We start from the raw sequence: 17,994 nt of genomic DNA on the forward strand, positions 1-17,994 counted from the left end.
AGGCTGCCAGTTCCCAAAGCTTCTGAGCCTCAGGACTGCTCTGGGGCAGGACCCGTGTGACTGGCCGGCAATATCCCGGCTCCCCAGTCTCCCCTCTCTGGAACCAGCCAGGGGCTCCCTGGGGCTGTGCTGCTGCAGTGCCTCTGTGAGGCCGGTGGGGGTCGGGGGAGGAAGGAACCCCCTGTCTCCCCAGTGCTGATTCCCGCAGCAGCCAGCTCACTCCAGATGGCTGTGAAGAGGCAGAAGGGGATGGAGCAGGTGGGATGTGTCCAGAAGCAGGTGATGAGGAAGAGGCAGGGCGGTAACCAGGTGTGACTGTAAGGGATGCTGACCACACAGGCAGAGCCCTGCTTTAGGAAAGGGAGAGGAGGGGACACTTCTCGTGCCGATCTACACGCACTCACACACATACACTATCACACACATGCATACCATCACACAATACACAACTGCGTATACAACCACACACATACATACAATGACATCCACACACACACAGTCACGTTCACTACACAAACCCACATGTCACGTTGTGTTAGTCGCCCAGTGGTGTAGGACTCTTTGCAACCCCATGGACTGTAGCCCTCCAGGTTCCTCTGTCCATGGAATTCTCCAGGCAAGAATACTGAGGTGGGTTTCTGTGCCCATCTCCGGGGGATCTTCCCGACCCAGGGATTGAACCTGGGTCTCCTGCATGGCAGGCCGATTCTTTACTGTCTGAGCCACAAGGGAAACCCACACACAATCACACACCCATACACCTACAACCACGAACATATAGACAGTCCACGGTAGGAGGGGAGAAGGCGCAGTCACACCGTGTCCTGACATGGACAGCGAATGAACACTGGGAGAAAGGTGCTGAGGTTTCTCCTGACAGCTGGGTAGTACCCTCGGCACCCACAGCCTGGCACCTGCCACCCATGGAAGGGAGGCTGAGGGGTGAGAAGCGATTCTCCCTTCCTCTTGTCTCCCATCCATAACCTCCCTGCACCCTTTCTCCAGGAGCTCTCCCCTGGTCCTTTGCAGCCTTTGCAGAGCCCAGAGCTCCCTTCTAAGAACTATCCTCGGGTCTCGTAAATAGGGGTGTGGGGTTTGTGTGTGTGTGTGTGTGTGTGTGTAATCCCCTTGGGTTCATACTCTCTAGGCCCCCCGCATGCAGGCGGACCTCCACCGAGCCCATTACAAGGAGAAGTAGGAAGCTACTTCTTCAGGCCCAGTCAGTCAGCGCCGGGTGTCAGGGAATGAAATGTGTTCATATGTGGAAGGGATTGTGGGGAAATTGAAAGAGCGAATAAAAATTAATTCATAGTCATGAAGAGCGAAACCCTGAATAGAAAATTTTCCACCCCCCGGGCCTGGTTTCCCTTCCAGCCAGACTCTGTTGGGTGGGACAGGAGTCCAGCATGTCTGGGATTTATTTCTGGACTGCACGACAGAGAACCTTTCACCTGAAGCCAACAATAGTTAACAGAACTGCATTCCAGTTAATTTTTTCTCCAATCTGAAAAGCCTCGGCTCAGGGTGCTGACTGAGGGTCAGGATGGAAGTAGCTGAGTGTTTGCCCAGGGAATCTGTGTCCATTGCCAGCAGCCTAACTGGTCCTGGGCCAGGGCATCTTGGTGCATTAGGCAAACCCCACTACCCGTTTATGTTCTCTGGGCTAAAAAGCTCAGCATAGCACCCTGGTGCGCATGTGCTCATCCTCTCAGCTGTGTCTGACTCTTTGCAACCCCATGGACTGTAGCTCTCCAGGCTCCTCTGTCTGTGGGATTCTCCAGGCAAGAATACTGGAGTGGGTAGCCATTCCCTTCTCCAGGGGATCTTCCCGACCCAGGGATTGAACCTTGGCAACAGCACTTAAAACTGAAGTTGAAGTTACAAATAGCAACTAAATGTTTAGAAAAACTGCTCAACTCCAATAAGAGGTATAGGAGTTGAAATGGCTACAAGATGTGAGGATTTTTCTGAGCTACAAAATTAGAGCAGGTGTTTAAAATGAGATCCCCAGTGCTGAGGCAGAAACAGAGAGGACAGCCGTCTCCTGCAGCTTGTGCGATGGGGGTGGGGGAGGAATCTGGCAAAATTGGGAGCCTTTTATTTCTTATCATTCGATTCAGTAATTCCATTCACGGCAATGATTTGGAATGTAGTAAAGTCAGCCTTGGCTTGGCAACTCCAACTGTGCAAGTCAACAACAACAAAGCACTTTATAAAAGGATGTCCACTGTAGCATTATTACAGAAGTAAATTTAGAAACAACCAATGACCAATAGGAGACTAGTTTAGAAAGTTCTTATAACAGTGTATCAAGTAACCATTCAACATGTTTGTGAGTTAATGATATAGGAAAATGCTTGTAATAGAATGCTATGGGTGAAAAAAACCAATACAAATTAGATATGCAGCAGGTTCTTTATTCTGTTACATATTATACACAGAAGAAAAGCAGGACACCAAAATGCCAATGATAATTATCTTTAAGTGGTGATGGCGGGGCATAAATCATCTTTGCACTTCTCTATAATTAGCATGTTTTATGTTATCATCAGAAAAAGGTTTGGTTAAAAAAAGGAACCTCAGGATGAAATAAACAGCCAGGAAAGAGGGCCCCCCTGCAGGGCTGTCCTGTCACCTGGGTCTGCACAGTGTATACTCAGTTCAGTGCAGTTCAGTCACTCAGTCGTGTCCAACTCTTTGCCACCCCATGGACTGCAGCACACCAGGCTTCCCTGTTCATCACCACCTCCCGGAACTTGCTCAAACTCATGTCCATTGAGTCAGAGATGCCATCCAACCATCTATCCTCTGTCATCCCCTTCTCCTCCTGCCTTCAATCTTTCCCAGCATCAGGGTCTTTTCCAGTGAGTCAGTTCTTCACATCAGGTGACCAAAGTATTGGAGTTTCAGCTTTAGCATCAGTCCTTCCAGTGAATATTGAGGACTGATATCCTTTAGGATTGACCAGTTTGAGCTCCTTGCAGTCCAAGGAACTTTCTAGAGTCTCCTCCAACACCACAATTCAAAAGCATCAATTCTTCGGCTCTCGGCTTTCTTTATAGTTCAACTCTCACATACATGACTACTGGGAAAACCATAGCTTTGACTAGATGGACCTTTGTCAGCAAAGTAATGTCTCTGCTTTTTAATACGTTGTCTAGGTTGGTCAGAGCTTTTCTTCCAAGGAGCAAGTGTCTTTTAATTCCATGACTTCAGTCACCATCTACAGTGACTTTGCAGCCCAAAAAATAGTCTCTCACTGTTTCCATTGTTTCCTCATCTATTTGCCATGAAGGGATGGGACTGGATACCATAATCTTAGTCTTCTGAATGTTGAGTTTTAAGCCAACTTTTTTACTCTTCTCTTTCACTTTCATCAAGAGGCTCTTTAGTTCTTTTTCGCTTTCTGCCATAAGGGTAGTATCATCTGCATATCTGAGGTTATTGATATTTCTCCCAACAATCTTGATCCAGCTAGTGCTTCATCAGGTCCAGCATTTCACACGATGTACTCTGAATATAGTTAAATAAGCAGGGTGACAATATACAGCCTTGACGTACTCCTTTCCCAATTTGGAACCAGTCCATTGTTCCATGTCCGGTTCTAACTGTTGCTTCTTGATCTGCATATAGATTTCTCAGGAGGCAGGTAAGGTGGTCTGGTATTCCCATCTGTTTCAGAATTTTCCACAGTTTATGGTGATCCACACAGTCAAAGGATTTGGCATAGTCAATAAAGCAGAAATAGATGTTTTTCTGGAACTCTCTTGCTTTTTTGATGATCCAGCGGATGTTGGCAATTTGATCTCTGGTTCCTCTGCCTTTTCTAAATCCAGCTTGAACACCTGGAAGTTCACGGTTCACGTATTGTTGAAGCCTGGCTTGGGAGAATTTTGAGCATTACTTTGCTAGTGTGATATGCGTGCAATTGTGTGGTAGTTTGAACATTTTTTGGCATTGCCCTTCTTTGGAATTGGAATGAAAACAGACCTTTTCCAGTCCTGTGGCCACTGCTGTTTTCTAAATTTGCTGGCATGTTGAGTGCAGCACTTTCACAGCATCATCTTTTAGGATTTGAAATAGCTCAACTGGAATTCCATCACCTCCACTAGCTTTGTTCGTAGTGATGTTTCCTAAGGCCCACTTGACTTCACATTCCAAGATGTCTGGCTCTAGGTGGGTGATCACACCTTTGTGGTTATCTCGGTCATGAAGATCTTTTTTGTATAGTTCTTCTGTGTATTATTGCCACCTCTTCTTAATACTGCCCTGCTTCATTTTGTACTCCAAGGCCAAATTTGCCTGTGACTCCAGGTATCTCTTGATTTCCTACTTTTGCATTCCAGTCCCCTATAATGAAAAGGACATCTTTTTTTGGTGTTAGTTCTAGACTTGTAGGTCTTCCTAGAACCATTCAACTTCAGCTTCTTCAGCATTACTGGTCGGGGCATAGACTTGGATTACTGTGATATTGAATGGTTTGCCCTGGAAATGAACCGAGATCATTCTGTCATTTTTGAGGTTGCATCCAAGCACTGCATCTCCGGCTCTTTTGTTGACCATGAGGGCTACTCCATTGCTTCCCTTGTGGCTCAGCTGGTAAGGAATTCGCCTGCAATGGAGACCTGGGTTCAATCCCTGGGTTGCTAAGATCCCCTGAAGAAGGGAAAGGCTAACTTACTTCAGTATTCTGGCCTGGAGAATTCCATGGGGTGGCAAAGAGTGGGTCTCGACTGAGCGACTTTCACTTTCATCAGAGACTGGACCTGTGCAAAAGGGGTTCACTCTGTGCTGTTACTCATGTGTCCTCTGATTTCTCAGCCAGTTTAGTCCCAGCCAAGACCCCCTTGTGCCCGAGAGCCTGACAGCTCTGAGCCTCCCCGTCCAGATCTCTTCCCCCTGTAAGTTGCCCTCAGCCCTAGTTTCTGCCTTGTCAATTCTTGGCAGCCCTTTGGGCTCTTATATCTTAGTCTCAAGCTAGAGAAAACCCAGCTGGGTGCTAAGAAGCCTGGAGAAAACTGGCACCTTAGGGATGAAACCTGGGTGGTACAGGGCAAGGGCAGTCGAGGAATCTCCAAGACAAGCTGGAAGACATGGCTTTCAGGCAGCCAGCCAGGAGGCCCAGTCACACGAAGAGTAGAAGATGGGCTCCCCTCTGCCTTTATGGGCATCTGTAAACCCCTCGCTGTGCTCCCCTCCTTGTCACAAAAGCTGGACTTGCCAAGGTTTGCAGACATCATGGCCCGTCTCCCTTTTCTTTACAGAATCCGAATGTCAGGCATCAAAGGTCTACAAGGGGTGGTGAGGAAGACGGTGAATGACGAACTGCAGGCCAATATCTGGGACCCACAACACATGGACAAGATCGTGCCATCGCTGCTTTTCAATCTGCAACATGTGGAGGAGGCAGAGAGGTGAGCAGGCGAGGGAGCAGCTTGCATGGCCACTCTGCAGCCCTCCCAGGGTGCTCGGCAACCAGACAGCTGGGGCTGGTTGGTAAAACCCAGCTCCAAGGCCAGGGATCTTGGCGTCTGTGGCTTGTTCCGCAGCACATCCAAAGCTGGTTCCTTGGGAATGTTGGCTCTGTCCTTCTGCCAGCCCTCTGTACCCCTTAAGGTCTGCATTCCTGAAGGAAAAGCAGTGATGGTGCTCGGCTCCCTGGGGTGAGTGTGTGCTGAACACAAAGAACCAAGAGTCGGGTTTCCTCGGTCTTTCAAGAAGCAGCAGGACAAGGAGGTTTTTAAATGCCAAAAGAACCCAGTGCTGGGAGTTAGGGCAAGAGGAGAAGCAGGCGGCAGAGGATGAGATGGTTGGATGGCATCACTGACTCAATGGACGTGAGTTTGAGCAAGCTTCAGGAGATAATGAAGGACAGAGGAGCCTGGTGTGCTGCAGTTGATGGGGTTGCAAAGAATCGGACTTGACTTAGCAACTGAACAACATTTCAATTTGCTGAAGAGGGCCCTTCTTCTCCCTCACTTCCTATTGGTATTTCAGGTCCTTAAAAAATGCCCACCAGCCAGCAGCCATTTGACATGAGCTCCAGATATTAGATTTTAATCTGGGAACCCCCAGGCATGAATTCATCCTGTTCATGCCACTTGCTCTTTCCCTCTGTGAAATGGGATGGAGAGAAAGGTTCCTGGTGCTGTCCACCTCCACTGTGCATTACACCAAGTGAAGATCTGAGTTCCTCACTTTCTTTCCATTGATACTGTGTTACTAGAGCTGGTTGGGAAATTTAGTATGCCCTCTGGTGGTTGTTCCTGGAATAGCATTATCTCTGACGAGCTCCTTGGTGGTCTCAGGTGGTCTAAGGATGAGGAATCCTGGGACTCCTGTCCAAATCTGAGCCCACTCCCTGTGACTCGGGTACCACTGAGTCACACCCAAGCCAGCACCCATTTTTCCCTCCTGAGCCTTTCTTTTTTTCCCTCTTGCTTTTTGCCCTCCCTCCTCTCTCCCCTTTTCTTTTGCTTTCTTCAACTCTGTTTGCATCCCTCTCTTCTTATCTCATCTCTTGTCCCTTCCAAAGCCTTGGGGACATGGAGATACCTATGGTCTGCACCTCCCCAGGTCCATGGTGCTCAGGGCACCTTCCTTCCCACAGAGATCCATCAGGTCTATCCCTAGGGTGTCCAGAAAAAGAACTTTATCCCTCCTCCCGCCATCTTTCTCCACTCTGGGCTTCCTTACCCCATTCAACTTCTGAGAGCCTGGTCATCTCCCTGTGAACTTGCACAGCCTACATCAAGTTCCTGCTTGTCCTCCTGGGTCCATTTGCATGAGGGAAGCACAGAAAGTCTGCACAAAGCTGACTCTCAGACTGTGCATTCCATCCTTCTTCACCCACGGGCTGTATGTTTCCGCAGCCGGTCCCCCTCCCCTCTCCAAGCACCAGAGAAGGAGAAAGAGAACCCGGCAGAGCTAGCTGAGAGGTGCCTTCGGGAACTGCTGGGCCGGGCTGCCTTTGGCAACATCAAAAACGCCATCAAGCCTGTTCTCATGTGAGTGTCCCCCTTCCCTGCCCACCGGCCTCCAGCTTTGAACTGTTTCAGGTCCATCACCTCCTTGCTGACTCGGGAAGAGGGAAGGAGGTGTCGCAGTTGAGGGGCTGCAGCCAAGTTGGTCCCTTCTCTGTGCCCACGTTCTTCTGCATTGTGGCATCAAAAGCTACCACGTAGTGGCCAATCACAGTTTTGGGGAAAGGAGTTGGCAGGAGTCCCAAGGCTAAAGGAAGGCGCTCGGCTTCATTCCTAAGTCCACAGCCACATACCCTGTTTCTTGACTTCTCGTGGTTCTCTCACCTGCACCTGAAAGCCCTTGCTACTTACCTGGAAGCTTCAAGAGGGACTGGGTCTCTCAGGACAGGTTATGTTCCCACCAAGCTTCTCCTCCTTCTTCGCATCACCTGCATTTCATAGTTACTCTCCACATTTTTTCCCTCACAGCCATCTGGATAACCATTCTCTTTGGGAACCCAAGGTGTTCGCCATCCGTTGCTTTAAAATCATCATGTACTCAATCCAGGTATGATGGTTCTCCAGGTTCAGCTTGTCCCCTTGGTCAAGGGTACCCCTGGGAGCGGGATGGTGCACACCTGGAGAAAGTCAGCCCCTAGTCGTCTGAACTGGTGCTGCTTGACCTAGTCGTGGAGAAGGACTGGTTTAAAACATTTTATTTCTAATATGTCAGAGACTTATCCTTTATAAAACACAAAAAGAATTCCTAGAAAAAGTAAGTGAAAAACCTTCTGCAAAGTATAAACCCACAGACCGTAACTGGCTGCCATGGCTTTGTCAGATTGCTTACTCAACACTTACTCTCAATTTCTGTCCTTAGCTCAATGTAAATGGGCATCAGACAGATCTTGAATTGGCACCAGACCATGGGTCACACTTTGAGCAGCACTGGATTAAACCATGTGACTGCTTGTGGCCCTTACTTTAAGACCTGGGACCTGGGGGAAATGAAAAGGAAGACAATATTTTTAAACTGACTTTTAACCCACTTGAAGTGAAAGGGCCCAGGAAATACGTGGAAATCCGAGTTTTCATTGGGATTTGACTCAACTCCTCCTTGGACCATGGAGGGGGGAGAGATTTAGGAAGAGGAGCCAGGGTATCTGGGCGCCCCCTCTAGTGCCCGCTGGCTTACCTCACTTTTTGTCCACACAACTTTGGGTCCTCCTGGAGGGCTGCCCTGGCTCGGAGGCCACGTGGGGGTCGCTGTTTGGGGACCAGCACGTCTTCCTCCTCCCCAGCCGCAGCACTCCCACCTGGTTATCCAGCAGCTCCTGAGCCACCTGGATGCCAACAGCCGCAGCGCAGCCACGGTGCGGGCGGGCATCGTGGAGGTCCTGTCGGAAGCTGCCGTCATCGCCGCCACCGGCTCTGTGGGTAAGGGGGGGATCTTGAGTGGAACGGGGGCTGGGAACCCCCTCAAGGACGAAGAACTGCCCTTAGTGGTGGGCTGTCCCTCCTTCCAGAAAAGGGCAAGGGTAGGGAGGTGTCAGAGCGGTTATCCAGGAGGAGAACTCAGCCGGGGAAGGTGGGGGGTCAGAGGAAGCCCCTGACTGGAAGTGGGCCTGGGCTTGCCCAGTAAGCCTGGGCAGGGGACAATGAGCCAGGAGTGCCAGCCCCAGATGTCAGGTCTGCCACCCCCTACGCTCAGGGCCCACGGTGCTGGAGATGTTCAACACTCTGCTGAGGCAGCTGCGGCTCAGCATCGACTACGCTCTGACCGGGAGCTACGACGGGGCCATCAGCCTCGGCACCAAGATCATCAAGGAACACGAAGAGCGCATGTTCCAGGAGGCAGTCATCAAGACCATAGGTGAGCCCCAGGAGGGGCGGGGCCCGGGGGTGGGGCGCCCGGGCCAGACCTGCTGAAGAAGGGGCAGATGGGCGGTCCGCATTCCCCCAAGGATGTTAGTCCCTGGCGTTGCAGGTTTGTCATCCACTCAACCTCGCGTTAGGGCTTCCCTGGTAGCTCAGCTGGTAAAGAATCCGCCTACAATGCAGGAGACCTGGGTTCTATCTCTGGGTTGGGGAAGATCCCCTGGAGAAGGTCATGGCAGCCCACTCAGTATTCTTGCCTGTTTTCTTGCCTGGAGAATCCCCATGGACAGAGGAGCCTGGCGGGCTGCCATCCACGGGGTCGAAAAGAGTCGGACACGGCTGAGGGACTAGGCACGCATGCTCGCACTTCGTGTTAATGCACGGACACTGGAGGAAGTGGAGTCAGCCCACGGTGCACACAGCTCACAGCGTCCCTGGGGCCAGGCCTGAGTTAGATCACAGAACAGTCTCCCTGGGTTTCTCAGCCTGGAGTTCAAATCAGAGGCTAAGAGAGGCGAACTCTTCTTGCACCCTAGTCCCCATTAGGCCTGCCTGATCCTTCCATGTCTGAGCGATTGGACGGGTTCAGTTCAGCTCAGTTCAGTTGCTCAGTCGTGTCTGACTCTTTGTGACCCCATGAACTGCAGCATGCCAGGCCTCCCTGTCCATCACCAACTCCCAGAGTTTACCCAAACTCATGTCCATTGAGTCGGTGATGCCATCCAACCATCTCATCCTCTGTCGTCCCCTTCTCTCCTGCCCTCAACCTTTCCCAGCATCAGGGTCTTTTCAAATGAGTCAGCTCTTCACATCAGGTGGCCAAAGTATTGGAGGGGAGGGGAGAGAAAGAAAGACAAAAGGAAGGAAAGAGGACAGGGGGAAAACTGTGGGTATGCACATGGATATCGAAGGGGAAAAATCTGAAGTCCACACATGATTGTAAGGGCTCAGAGTCTTCCTGTTCCAATGCCCCTGGAGCGTCCCCTCTAGGTCCCACAGACCTTCACCACAGCCACGGGAATAACAGGTCAAGGGATGGGAGCCTGGAGGAGTCAGCTGGCACTCCTCACAGTAGTTTGTTTGGCTGAAAGGCTGAGCAGAGACCCCCCCGCAGCTGCCGGCCTTACCAGAGCCAACCCTCTCCTCTGTCTTTTCCCCACAGGCTCCTTTGCTAGCACATTGCCTACTTACCAGCGCTCCGAGGTGATCCTCTTCATCATGAGCAAGGTTCCGCTGCCTTCCCTGCACCATCCCATGGAGACGGGGAGGACTGGGTGAGTCTACCCTACTTTCTTCTCCCTTCTTGGATTCCGCCAACTCCCCTTCCCACGTTTCTGGGCTCTCTTACTTCTCCACCTCAACTTCCCTGGTTCTGCCCTCACATATCTTCTCTCATTCTGTTCTCAAATCCTTCCACAGCCTTTCGTGGGCCTTTGGATCCTACGTAACTCCACTGACTGTAACAGTAACAATCTCCCACCTCGAGGGGTGTGTGTGCTCAGTCGCTTCAGTCATGTGCTACTCTCTGAGACCCCATGGACTGTAGCCCACCAGGCTTCTCTGTCCATGGAGATTCTCCAGGCAAGAATACTGGAGTGGGTTGCCCTGCCCTTCTCCGGGGGATCTTCCCGACCCAGAGATTGAACCTGCATCTCTTTACGTCTCCTGCACTGGCAGGCAGGTTCTTTACCACCAGCTGGTCAGCATCATTCCTCTGGAAGTCACTGTCTTGGGTGACCCAACAGGTTTAGCCTCGTGGAGAATCTAATCACAAGAGAGCACTGGGCACACAAGTGCGGGGTCTTCTGTATCTGTACCACCATCCTGCTGATCATCTCTATCTCTGATCTATAGGGAGAACAGGAACCGACTGACCCAGATTATGCTGCTGAAATCCCTCCTTCAGGTAAGCCTCTCCTGTCCCCATTCCTGCTCTGCCTCCATAGGAGGCAGCTCCTTCCAAGGGACCAAGAGAAGGCTGCCACTTTCTGTTGTGCAGGTTGCACATTGCACAAACATATCCAGCCAAAGGGGTGAGCAGGGGACTGGAATCTAACCTGTGCTCCACTCACTAGGCAGGCTGGGCACCCACAAGGCTAGGTTATCCAGAGCAGGCAGGACACCTGTTTCTAACTTTCACAAAGGTACCTTCTCAGATACCAATGGTCTTGTCACTCAAACCTTATCTCTGTATTGAGATGGAATCTACTGGTTCCTGCCCTTTCTCCTTCCAGGTATCTCACCAGGTGCCCTCTGCCTGTTTCTTCCTTGGCATTTATGCACACCTTAGTCTCCCAGTCACCATCTTTACCTTTATCAGTTTTTTAAAAATAATAAGTATAATTATTTTAGGTAATTTAATTTTTAAATTATCTTTAAAAGTTTTTTGGCCATGCAATTATGGCTTGCAAGACTTTAGTTCCCTGACCAGAGATTGAATCTGGGACCCAAAAGTGAAAGTGCCAAGTGCTAACTAACCACTGGACCACCAGGGAATCTCCGCCCCCACCCTCCACTTAACAATATTTTTGCATTTGTCTTCCTTCCATCTTTGCAGCCATCACTGGAGCCTAGATTTATTGTTCTCAAATGCCATTCCCATGACCAGCTTGTTCAATATATAGATTCCCTAGAGACTTTGAACCATCAGTTTGAGTGAGGTCCTAGAATGTGTATTTGTAACAAGCGCCGCAGGTATTTTTGTGCACAGCCCTGGCCTAAACTCTGGACATTTCACAACTAGATTACTCTCTTGGTTACTCCCTCCCTCCTTACCTATCTTAAATACAACCAAGAAGAATTTTCTAGAAATGTTATTCCTCATGGATTGCTCCTTGTTAAAGAGTGGATCTCAGTTTTCAATTGCTGTACATCCAGACTTCGAACTTCTCAGACTGAAATTGGAAGACCCTCAGTACCCATTCGCTCCCTAGAACCTCCATATCATCCCTCAACCTGTCTTTGAGCGGCACAGCCCCCTCGCTCCTGATCAGGCCTTCCATCCCCACTTCCCAGCCCACACCTTTCATGTCACCCCTTATTAGAAAGGCTTTTCCTACTGACACCCACATCTGGCTACCTCCTTGGTCTATGTATTCCTGCCATTTCTTTGCGGAGTTTACCCTCGTTAATTTTGTACCCAGCATCTTACCAAGGTGATGGTTGGGGACACACCTTAAATACATCCCCCTTCAGTGAACACTGATGCCACCAGGCTTTACCAGAGCTTCAAGGGCCTGCCGAATCATCACGGGCATTGTTTTGCAATATGGACTTAACAGCAAATCTGTTTGGCTGTTTTTTTACAACATCGTGGATGAGATGTCTCAGTGTGCCAGCAGGCTTTAATCCAAAAACCACCATCATGGCCTAGCTAGAAGAGGTGGAAACAAACGCTCTGTGTGTTCTCTGACTGTGACTATGTCTGTGGGTTCTAATTCGTCAACCCAGCTGTAAGTTCTTCCGCTATCTCTCCTTTTCTTTGTGGCTGTTCATGCTCCTGATGAAGTGTGTTCATGGTGAACATTCACTGTGTGTGCCTTAATGGGTTGGAACTTTAGGTTCAGATACTCTCTGGCTCCTTGCTCCCCTCCAGTGCTCATCCTCTGCTTGCTTTTAGCAGCTTAATGTCCCTGGATACTGTCCCCATCTGCTCAGCTAAACTGAGCCGGCAGGTTGCCTCAGTAGATGATGGAAGGTTCCCCAAAGCTGCCTAAGGTGAAGGACAGGGGGGACTGGACTGGGGGATGTTTAGAGAGGATGGGTGCCTGGGACCCAGCTTCTGCTGGCTGTTTCTCCATCTCCTCCCTGCTGCCAGGAGGACCAGTATTCCTAGGCATGCAATCCCGGGCTCCCTTGCAGGTATCCACTGGCTTCCAGAGCAACAACATGATGTCAGCTTTGCCCAGCAACTTCCTTGACCGCCTTCTCTCTACCGCCCTCATGGAGGACGCAGAGATCCGTCTCTTCGTTCTAGAGATTCTCATCAGTTTCATTGATCGTCATGGCAACCGTCACAAGTTCTCTACCATCAGGTAAACTTGGGGTCTCCCCCTGCCCCGAAATTTGATATGTGAAGGGGAAGAAGGCTCCCATTAGGGTCTCACCCTGAGGTGGGAGGACAGTGCAGATCTTCAATGGGGACCCCTCACCAAGGAGTTGACCATGGACGTGGACCCAGGGTTCTTGCGAGGGAAGGAGACTGAAAGGATGCTTGTGTCTAAGAGAGCGAGGGAGGGAGTGGAAATTTGGGAGATAAAGAGCAGGTACTCACGGGAGCTCTTTGGTAGGAAGGGAAGAAGAGGATGCAGGGTTATCAGTAGCCTGGGGGCTGAAAGGGAGGAAAGAAAGTGAGGAAGGAGGTAATCTGGATCAGTTTTTAAGAAAAAAATGAGACAGGAGCTTGAGAACTTGAGAGAAAGTGGCAATCAGGCTAAGAACCTGGGTGGGAGGACACAGGGAGACATTAGTACAGCTAAGGACTGGGGCAGAGCCCAGTGATACCACATGAGCCCTGCTGGCCTCACCCCAGGGCTCAGGTGACCCCTCATGTCCCCTCGCAGCACCCTCAGTGACATCTCTATCCTGAAGCTGAAAGTGGACAAGTGCTCCCGGCAGGACACCATCTTCATGAAGAAGGTGAGCAAGCGTGACCTCAAGACACATTGAAACCTGGGTGGGTCAGGCCCTGCGGACCCCAGCCTTGAGCCCCCAGTAGCCATCACCACTGGCCATGCGTACAGAGCCCGCTTCCTCCTCTCTTGACTATGATTAGTCAGAATGACCAGCCGACCCCTCTAGGGAATCAAGCCCCCAGTTCATACTCAACCCAAGCCAGAGGAAGACCATCGCTTGACCATCTTCCCCTGTGTTTGGGCGGCAGCTTTTGTTGCTGATTTCACTGGCCCCACCTTCCCTAAGCACATATTCCTGCATGTGCTCCATTCCACTGGGGTCTGCTGTAAAGGTATCCTGTCCCTGAGGACGGAGCGGGGGTACAGGAGGAAGGAGGTGGAGCTGCATCACCCCCTTCAGACTGCTCTTCCATGCCCCTCCTGTTCCCATCCACCGTGGCCTTGCTCCCACTCTTACCCACTTCTCCAGCACTCCCAGCAGCTCTACAGACACATCTACCTGAGCTGTAAGGAGGAAACGAACCTACAGAAGCACTACGAGGCGCTCTACGGCCTGCTGGCACTCATCAGCATCGAGCTGGCCAACGAGGAGGTGGTGGTGGACCTCATCCGCCTGGTGCTGGCCGTCCAGGTGGGGCCTGGTGTGGGCAGGACCAGAGGTTAGGGTCAGGGGAGGGGACCTGTTTGAGCACTAATGAGAGTGCCAAGTGGCCACTGTTTTAACTACTGTGTTTTGGAGCCCAGGTCTGTTGCTCCCTTAGTCAGCCATTCCTCTGAAGACCGCAAACCATGGTCCTGGGGGTAACCACCAAAGAATGCTGAATTCATGGCTTTGACCCATCCTCAGAGTAAAGGAGACCGAGGAAACAGGATCTTTCAAAAACATCACTTCACCCCTAGTATTTCAGGTCTCTTGCAAGGTCTGAATGAGACTTCATGGATTACTAAGAGAGTACTCATAGCCTGGTGCTGTGCTTAGTCGCTCAGTCCAACTTTTAGTCCAACTCTTTGTGACCCTATGGACTGTGGCCCGCCAGGCTCCTCTGTCCATGGAGTTTTCTCTAGGCAAGAATACTGGAGTGAGTCGCCATGCTCTCCTCCAGGTGATCTTCCCAACCCAAGGATCAAACCCAGGTCTCCCTCACTGCAGGCAGATTCTTTACCATCTTAGTCACCAGGGAAGTCCAAGAATACTGGAGTGGATAGCCTATCCCTTTTCCAGGGGATCTTCCCAACCCAGGAATTGAACTGGGGTCTCCTACATTGCTGGTGGATTCTTTACCAGCTGAGCTACCAGGGAAGCAGTGATCCCCATACAAACTTGTTTGTGTAAACGTCACCTGGTTCCCAAAACTGTCTGTGCTTTCAGAATTGCCTTAAGCACTTACTAAAAAATATATAATCCCCATACTGTACCCAAGCTCGGGGACCTAGAGATTCAACAAGCCCCTGTCATGACTCTCAGGCAGCCAGTGTGGCACTAGACAGGGTTTAGATTTCCAAGGTCTGCCTGGGTGAAAGTACACTCCCCAGGATGCTAAGAATTGAAGTAGGTTCTTAAGACCTCAAAGGCCAGGGTCCACAGGGTCCTGAAGCTAAGTGGGCATCATATTCTGAATGGTGGTGAACCCGGGAATTCTGTCAGGGAGACTCTTTAGCTACCTGCTTGATGGTGCTAAATCCTGCAAGACCAACCCAGATGCTATAAGAGTCTTCATTCTAGAATGTGAGATTCCTCTGTGTCCCAGCCCCTAGTAACTCTCATAGCTTTGTCAGTTTAACGTGTGAATCCAGCACAGCAAACCAATCCAGACCTCCAAGAATTATCCAAGGTCTGTAGTGAAGGAGACAGCATCCTTGAAGTGGGGATTCATGAGGGTTTGGACAATCAAGGTCGCTACAGCTGGAACTGCAAAGTGGGGCATTGAGGTTATCGCCTCTCCACTTGAGTATTTATGGGCATCCAACTCATGGATTGTTCTAGGGACCTTTTACTTCAGTGACTTCTGTCCCCCAGAAGGTTATGGGACAAATGCGGGGAGAGACTTCATCTAGAGTGGTGGGTCATCTCTAAGGGAGGTTGGGAGAGGTTGGTGGAGAGTGGGCACCCTCTGGACAGTGAGTTGTTCCCTCTGTCTTGTCCCAGGATGTGGCCCAAGTCAATGAAGAGAACCTGCCTGTTTACAACCGCTGTGCCCTCTATGCACTGGGTGCCGCTTACCTGAACCTTATCAGCCAACTCACGACGGTGCCTGCCTTCTGCCAGCACATCCATGAGGTTGGTGTCCTCATGACCCCAAGAGCTCAGGAGGCACTTAACTTGGGGTTTCCCCAGAAAATCTTTTGCTGAATTGTATGAGCTCCGTGCTTAGTCCAGGCATGAGAATTAATGATGAGAAATCCCCAGCAGAGCATCTTCTGCTGCAGGACATGACATAGCAGGGTGGGATCAGACATAGTCAGTATCCTGTACCTCTTCCCAGCCTGCTACCTGCCCCCCTCTACTTCCTGCCCCTCCATGCCCCCCTCACCCCCAGAAGCACACATGTACACACCTCTCAGGTCATCTGGGACTGAAACTACTTTTAAGAAATGTTTTTGTTGTGAAAGTTTTCAAATATCACAAAAGCAGTATGAGGAGGGCAGTGAACATCCACACAGCTATCACACAGATTAAACACTTAGGAAGGTTTTTCCACATTTTCTTCATCTGTCTCTTTTTCTTTTCCTTTGCTGAAATATGCTTAAACAAACCTTGGTTATCACATCGTTTCACCTCTAAATACATCAGTATTCATATCTAAAAAAATATGGACACCTTCCTGCTCAATTGCTATGCCATTTACATTATAAAATTATTAATTAAATGACTGATTATGCCTTGGTATTATCTTATAGCTAGTCTACAATCCAATGTTCTCAGTTATTGCAAAAAGACATTTTAAAACATACTGATCTATGTATAGGTAGAATGATATCATATGTAGAATTAACTTTAAAATACACCAGCAACACAAAATTAAACAAGAAAGCCGAGGTCTCGGCTAACCTGACCGGCTGGGGGGCATGGAGGAAAATGCTGTATTGCTGTGCCAAAGACCACCCTGAACGAAGCAGGACCTTGCCAGCCGTGGGCTGATCCAGGAGGACAGAAAAGGCAATGCTGACATCCTCTTCAGTACAAATAGTTGCCTCCTGGCTTCCTCACCTCCTGCATGTACTTTGTTGCCAACTGTCCTCCCACTTCTCACCATCTTAATAGCTGTCACTTTTCTTGTCAAAAATTTGCAAAGGATGACGAGGGAAACTCACTGCGTGGCTTTCCATCAGGATGCTCTGCGGTGCCTGTGGGTTTTGGGAACAGTGCGATCTGTGCTTCCTCTCTCATGTATAAACAGAAAACAGGAATAGGACATGGGAGCAAGACACTGAACTCTCCTGGGAGCAAAGTGCCCTGTCTATGGAGGACATTCAGTGCGTGTATGTCTCTGCAGACAGCTTGAGCAGTCCTCCTGGGCTTCCTGAGCTGCCCCGAGGTCCTGGTTGGTCTGAGTTTCTCCCTCAGCTCTGGGGGCGCTGCCAGGGACTGCGTGGGAGGGAGGAAGTACTCTGTTGGGGCGGGAGCTCTTTTCTTGGCCCGTTTGCATCTCCCTCTCCCCACTGAACCCAGCTCCTCTCTCAATTCCTCCCAAACCTCAGGTGATAGAGACCAGGAAGAAAGAGGCCCCATACATGCTTCCAGAGGACGTGTTTGTGGAGAGGCCCAGGTGAGGATCGCATCGGGGACACGGTCAAGAAAACACCCAGGGCATCTGAGCAAGAAAGTGGGTGATCTGAGGCCAGGAACTCGGGCTTCTGTGGGCTCACAGGCAGAAAATGGACCCTGCCTGTGATGCAGAAGTCCTGGGTCAAGTTTAATCCCCCTCACATGACGGTGATCCCCGCCTTGAGCTGTCTCAGCGTGCTATACAATCAAGTATGGGATAGAGCCTCTGGGCACTTTGGCCAAGCCCAGGGGAACACATCCTGGAGAAGCCACTCCACCAATCCAAGCGGCCTTGTCAGACTGTAGTCTGTGGGCCAGTGTCACTTCAACATCAGGGGAACTCAAGGAAAAGATATTCTGAAAAAACAAAATATCCCACAATAAAGGATGGCTTTATAAATTATGGCCTGTCCATACCATTAGACAACTGGTAGCCCACCCACAATGTTTTGGAAGAGTAGTTCATGTGAAATAGTCACTGCATAATAGGTGAATAAAATAGGTCCTGGAACAGGACTGTGGAGGGTAGGGGAATGTTTGCATGTGTGCATAATTGTGTATGACTGAGGGAGCCTACACAAAATATGGATATGGTTTTCTCTGGGAAGTGGGACTGCAGATGGTTTTTTTTTTTTTTTCCTTTCACTCGTCTTTCATTTCATATAATAAGTGTTACTTGCTACAGCTTGCAGGATCTCAGTTCCCCGACCAGGGATTGAACCCAGGCCACGGCAGTGAAAACCTGGAATCCCAA

At 50.1% G+C, this 17,994-nt stretch overlaps 1 protein-coding gene across 2 annotated transcripts in view; it reads left to right on the forward strand.

Annotated features, from left to right (window-relative positions):
- EFR3B (EFR3 homolog B) overlaps positions 1–17,994 on the forward strand; it is a 96,590-nt gene that overhangs the window by 67,039 nt on the left and 11,557 nt on the right. Inside the window, exons 6-17 of one of the 2 annotated variants that reach the window (XM_065928683.1) lie at positions 5,265–5,414; positions 6,873–7,007; positions 7,452–7,530; positions 8,264–8,399; positions 8,674–8,835; positions 10,003–10,114; positions 10,695–10,746; positions 12,702–12,874; positions 13,403–13,478; positions 13,944–14,105; positions 15,621–15,752; positions 17,174–17,241. In XM_065928683.1, coding sequence (XP_065784755.1) covers positions 5,265–5,414; positions 6,873–7,007; positions 7,452–7,530; positions 8,264–8,399; positions 8,674–8,835; positions 10,003–10,114; positions 10,695–10,746; positions 12,702–12,874; positions 13,403–13,478; positions 13,944–14,105; positions 15,621–15,752; positions 17,174–17,241 — 1,437 coding nt within the window. The remainder of the gene's footprint in view (positions 1–5,264; positions 5,415–6,872; positions 7,008–7,451; positions 7,531–8,263; positions 8,400–8,673; positions 8,836–10,002; positions 10,115–10,694; positions 10,747–12,701; positions 12,875–13,402; positions 13,479–13,943; positions 14,106–15,620; positions 15,753–17,173; positions 17,242–17,994) is intronic. The other variant, XM_065928684.1, reaches the window with a different exon arrangement.

This window comes from Muntiacus reevesi, chromosome 3 (genome assembly GCF_963930625.1).
Source record: "Muntiacus reevesi chromosome 3, mMunRee1.1, whole genome shotgun sequence".
In the NCBI taxonomy this organism is placed as follows: domain Eukaryota; kingdom Metazoa; phylum Chordata; class Mammalia; order Artiodactyla; family Cervidae; genus Muntiacus; species Muntiacus reevesi.